The 6,000-nt window shown below is 37.1% G+C and overlaps 1 protein-coding gene across 2 annotated transcripts in view; it reads right to left on the bottom strand.

The window, feature by feature from the left end:
- Positions 1-2,504: 2,504 nt before the first annotated feature.
- Positions 2,505-6,000, bottom strand: part of TOX (thymocyte selection associated high mobility group box) — a 253,276-nt gene continuing 249,780 nt past the window's right edge. The window contains exon 10 of one of the 2 annotated variants that reach the window (XM_075828315.1): positions 2,505-3,582. In XM_075828315.1, coding sequence (XP_075684430.1) covers positions 3,546-3,582 — 37 coding nt within the window. In that variant the 3' untranslated portion in view covers positions 2,505-3,545. The remainder of the gene's footprint in view (positions 3,583-6,000) is intronic. The other variant, XM_075828316.1, reaches the window with a different exon arrangement.

Below are 6,000 nucleotides of genomic sequence, written 5' to 3'. Positions count from 1 at the left end.
CCTATACTAGTACAAGTGAAACTGACAAACGGATAAGACAGAGACAGTACGAAATAACAAAGGGTCACCTAGGAAGTACACGAAGGGAGAGGCAGGGCAATTGCGCCACGGACAAGTCAGGGTGCAAAAGGCAGAGTCAGGCAGGAAGGGTCAAACCGGGAGAGTGCGGAAAAACAAAAGACAGAAGGCAAAGAAAAGTCAGGAGTCCCGCCGGGGTCAGGGGTCACAAAGGAGTCAAAAAACAAGTCGCTCAGGGGGGTCTGTAACAAGGGAAAGCACCAGGCAAGGAAACTCTAATTACAGACAAAGGCCAACTATCCCAGGCTGAACTAAATAAGGAGAGGGCGGGAGCTCAGGAACATCAGCCAGGCTTTGATTGGCCTGACGCTCCTGAGCTCCTATTGGCTGCAGAGAACGTCAGTCTGCCAGGCCAAGTGATGCCCGAGCGAGTGACTCTCGACGTCCTGGAGACCGAGGGAGCCGCAGGAAGGTAGTACGTGACATCTGTATTAAAATCGGACACATTTGTGGATAAAGTTTCTATACAGACCTATCTGGTCCAGGTTTATAAAGCTCCTGTGCAATGGTTACAGACTACAAACTGCAAAAAATTGCTAATCCCCTGCCTCTGGGCCCTGCTTGTTGTTAGCCTCCTTCTAAGCACTTCAGAAGTTAATGGAGGTTAGTATCACTTTATATCTTTATATTAAAACACACAAAATTTCTAAACCTTTACACGGAAAATATATAGTAATGCAAGACTTTTAATAAACCAAGTTCCATCAATAATCAGTATAGAAATACCCATCTTAGGACATCAGTGCTTTATTCCTATAATTAATAGGTTTCATTACTCAACTTTTAGATTGAGAAGCATATTACCAGCTCTATATTCTAAAAAGATTCAAAAACATATAGAGAAATGCTTTAAACAGGGAAATATTAGGGGTTTAATAAGATTTTAGTCAAAGCCTCTGAAATAAGGCTGTATATTGACATAATTATTGTCTCAGAAGAGGCCATCTTGAATTACTTTATGTTTGGACTATGATTGGCTATGAATCTTGTGTGTTCCAAAATAGAGAAATAAAATGTATATTTTTAAGTGTTTTTCCCACAGAAAACAATTGATGGCTTATCTTTAGAATAGGCCGTCAATGTGTGATTTGGAGGCTCCTATCAGCAGAATGAAAGGTCCCTTTAAGGCTGTGTTCACACAGAGTTTTTTGCAGTAGAAAATTTCTGCCTCAAAATTCCATTTGGGATTTTGAGGCAGATTTTGTCCTTCCTGCACGGTGTTTGCCGCGATTTTCGCCCGCGGCCATTGAGTGCTGCAGGCAAAAAACTCTGCAAAATGGGAGTCAATGGGAGGTCAGAGGCGTAAACGCGCGAAGATAGGGCATGTCCGTTCTTTCTCCCGCGAGGCGGTTTTACCGCTCGCCGGAGAAAACCGCCCCCGCCTCCCATTGAAATCAATGGGAGGCATTTTCAGCCGTTTTTTGACGAGTTTTGCGGAGCGGTTTCCGCTCCAAAAAGCTCATCAAAATACTCTGTGTGAACAGGCCCTAATGTTTATCCAGGCACAGCAGCACATATTTACATGCGGCCGTGCCTGGTGTTGCAGGCCGTTTAACTAAGTGTTGCGGCTTCCTCATCAATGTGGGTCCTGAGGGTTGGACTCTCACCAGGGTCGGACCCCCTGGTAAATCCCTTCAAGAGGATAGTTGTTTATAGGATATCACCTGATGCTACATGTATATAGTTATATACAGGTAGATAGGTGTCTGTCTATATATATATATATATATATATATATATATACACATCAGTATTTAACATTAATTATATTAGCATTAGCAATTAAAATTATTATATAAAGAATATACAAAGTATTCAATTGTGGTTTAAATAAGTGCAACTTAAATAAAACCACTTTTATGCCACTGGTAATGTAAATATCTAAAAACCTTTCAATGGAATCAGGTCTATCTTAAAAGTGGTTTCTACATCTCCTCCATTTGCCTTTCACTTAAAAAGACATTCTGACTGATATGTGGCCTGGGGGAATTCTCCCATTTGTCAAAAGACCTTTCATAGTCATGTTAAATACAGCACAAGTAGGGCATTTTTCCATGCTTCACAGTTCTTTCACTAGATTTGACGTGTGATCATAAGAGCTTATAAGAACAATTTATCACTACCTCTTGCCAAGTTCCACAGCCAAAACCTGATTGAAAACTAAAAGGCAGAATCATATCTTTTCACTGTTGTTTACTCTTGGGGCTTATATCATTTTACTACTCTATATAAATATAAACAGTTGCTACATTGTTGTCAATTATGCCAGTGTATGTTTTTTTTTACTTGTCCAACTTGACTTTTCAACCAAGAAAATATGAATAAAATAAAAAGGAAAGTTTTTGATCACTTTTATTTTTTTATCATTTAAAAACGCAAGTTTGGTTTTATTGAATCTCACAGTAGAAAGGAAATGAATTCACATGAATTGTGAAACAATATATTTTTTCCAGCAAAAATGTGAAAACATCAAAGAAACATATTTAAAAAGCTAAGAAAATTACTTACAAACACATAGATTTATTATTTCATAAATAGGCGCAACAGGCTCCATTTAATAAAAAACCCAAAACAAAAATAATAAAATAAAAAGATTAAATACAGACACAGTATGGAGAAACAATATAACACATAGCCAGGTATCAAGGTTACAATTTAGCTGTTTCCAATCTGTTTCTGCATCTAGTAAAATAACATATAAGCATTTGGCAGGTTTTATACATAGAGGGACATAATGACATTTACTAACAGTTACACAAGAAGTGATACAAAAAGCCATTTTAATGCGGTACAAAATAAACATGTTTGATTTCTGTATAGCCCAGAGCACATTTAGCCAATTTCTTGGTGGAGGATTTTTCTCCGAATTATTTTTTGAAAATATAGACATATTAGGCATTAAAAAATAAGCAAAAATATGAATGTTTGCCAATCATAACCATTTCCAAAATTTAGCACCTGGAATGTACCAGATTTCAATTGCAATTTAGCTACACAACATCCACATTTTATACTCTAGGAGAATGGACACTCATGCTATGTACATCCTTGCTATGAGTGCTACATCAAGCCATTTTGAAAGTCTTTAGTAGATTTATATAAACAACCTTTCTGAAAACCAATGCAAACTCCAGGACGCTTTAATTTGAGATGACTACAGTTGCTAAGGCAGCTTTACCAGTGCAGCACTTCACAGCAAAACCAATATAAAATATGAATGGTCCAATTTTCTTTAGTAATCTTCTTTCGGTAAAGAAGGGGAAACATGTTACTTAGAGGAGTTTGAAAAGAAGAAGCAAGACTATTTTCCCAGAGTGGATAGCCCACAAATGTAAATGTCCTAAGTGCTTAGCAACTTGTATTTTCTAATGAACTGCAGAATTGCCATGGCCGCGAAATGCGATCCTTGACAAGGGTTGTCCCTGCATTCCTCTTCTGAAAGTAATTTCTCGGCATGGTTCATACTTTCAGGTTAGGTACAGTGCTTTGTCCCTCTGCATGTTCCTGTAGAAAAGGAAAACAAATGATAATCAATGAAAAGTTTTACAAAACCAACTATGGAAAATGTTAGTCATTTCAATAGGAAAAAAACAGTAATTGTATTAGCATTAAATAAAGCTTTTTCACAACTATTGTAATAATGCTACACTTTATATATTGTACATGTGTATTATGTATCAGTATTTTTAAAGAATATGCTGTATATAGTTTACCTCTCCGTTTATATATTTAGAATTAGTGTCTTGTGTTACTGAAATTGTAAATCGTTACCTAATTTGATCTAATTTAGATAGTATATTTTACCCGTGTTAAACTCCTCAATGGCCGCTGATACACCTTTTTACGGAGGTCATTAAGGCTCCTTATTTTACAACACGCCTTTTTACAATGTTGTAGCGCGGCTGCACGGCTGTTTAATAAAAGCTTTTCTTACGTTGTAACAGTTGTTTAATCCTTTCATCGCCACGGTCAATTGTGACCGCCGGTGAGATGATTGGGTACTGGAAACCCCATACAGTCAGCACCAAGGTCCTTACAGATAGTCTGCTGCTAGGGCACACTTGTCGTAATGACGCAGTGCATAATGTATAATAATACATATGTATGATTATACGTTATCAATTCAAAATGAAGATCAAAAACATTAATCCATCAATGAGATAAAAACACAATTCTAAAAAGTATAATTTGAAAAAAATTCTAAAAAAGTCTGCAACCATCAATAATAAACATGGTGATGCGATCGGGTACTCTTGAACCCCATAACCTAGTCCTGGGGTCCTTCAAGCTTGTTGTTAGAGCACATTAAGTGTGATAATGACAGAGTACAAACACATATAGGGAAAGGACCCTTGGTAGTTGTTGGGCACAACGTAATAAGTAACAACTAAATGCCCTCAGGCAAGGAAGCCCTGTTTTCCAACAACCATATGACAAATAGAAATAAATGAAATTCTTTATTATGCTATATAAAGCAAACTGACAGACCACACATATAGGATATAGGATTAGAATTATCAATGCATGCCGCTAGAAATAAATCGTAACTCAATTGATGCAACGTGCACAGGTGTGGAACACCTATTGTGATGGAAGTCCGGACTGAGTACAAGGGCTGCAAGATATAGCAACCGATTCACAAGTTATCTGATGGTGTAGCTAGCAGTCAAGCATGTATTTAAAATGAGAGAAGCCTACAGATGTATACTAATAAATTATCAATTCAAACTAAGGTTCAAAAATATTATATCCTACATGGGATAAAAAAGAAATAATAAAAAATATCATAAAAAAATGATTAAAAAAAAATAGTATAAAGTTTTTTGCACAAAGAACATTATCCTAACAACCAAGTTAATATAATAGGTTATTTATAGCAAAATATAGAAATAATAAGAAAAAAAAATCAATGATGGAATCTGTAACACACTCAAAAGAAAATAATTAAACACTAATGTATATGTACCCCTAAATAGTGCCCAAAAACCCAAAATTTCTCCCACATAAAACAAAGCCAAAATACAGCTACGTCAATGAAAAAAATTCAAAGTTAAGGCTGCCAAAGCGATAAAAAGGTAAAGACGTACTGCGTCATTAAGACCAAAATTATCTGCGTCATTAAGATGGCAATCCATATTCTGGATGTAATACTCTGACGCCACGTGGTTCGAATAAATCAAACTTACAGCACCCTAGGCATATTAATGAGGCATTAGTATGGCTAAGAAAATAAATATGCCCATTAAGTAGATCTTAGTTTATCCTTGTTGCTCCAGAGTAGTCCACATGGTGATACTTGGGAATAAATGATCTGGACATGAGTAGAGGAACATGTTCCCTACCCATTTTTCCTGCTGCCCTAGACATAGGAGGATGTTTTTCATTCTTGTGCTTCCCCTTCAGCCATGCTGCCCTAGCCCAGAACTATATTCCATGAAAAATGCTGCCCCTGTGTTTAAATAAGGCCCCATTTGTTGTTGCAAAGGCTCCTTTTAACTTAGACTTTAGACTTCCCAGGTAGTATAGCCTTTATAGATGAGACCGAAGATAGCAGAGCAAAATTATTATATTAGGACCTATACACCTTTCATGGAAAGCCAGTTAGCTTAAGAGTATGAATTTTGGAAACTGGAGTATCCCACGCAAACACGGAGAACATACAAACTCCAAGCAGATGTTGCCCACGGTTGGGTATGAAACTAGGACCCCAGTGCTGCAAACCCACGCAAAATCAGAGAGAATATGTAAACTCTATGCAGATGTTGCCCTTGGTTGGATACCAAACTAGTAACTCCACGTTTCGCGGCACATGAAAAAAACTCATGCAAAAAACGCAGGGAGAACATATGAACTAAATGCAAATGGTGGTTTTGGTTGGATTTAAATCTAGGACCCCAGCACTGCAAGAAAACAGTGTGACCC

Source organism: Rhinoderma darwinii, chromosome 5 (assembly GCF_050947455.1).
Source record: "Rhinoderma darwinii isolate aRhiDar2 chromosome 5, aRhiDar2.hap1, whole genome shotgun sequence".
Lineage (NCBI taxonomy): Eukaryota > Metazoa > Chordata > Amphibia > Anura > Rhinodermatidae > Rhinoderma > Rhinoderma darwinii.
The sequence above is the reverse complement of the archived record's forward strand: the minus strand, read 5'-3'. Positions and strand labels throughout refer to the sequence as shown.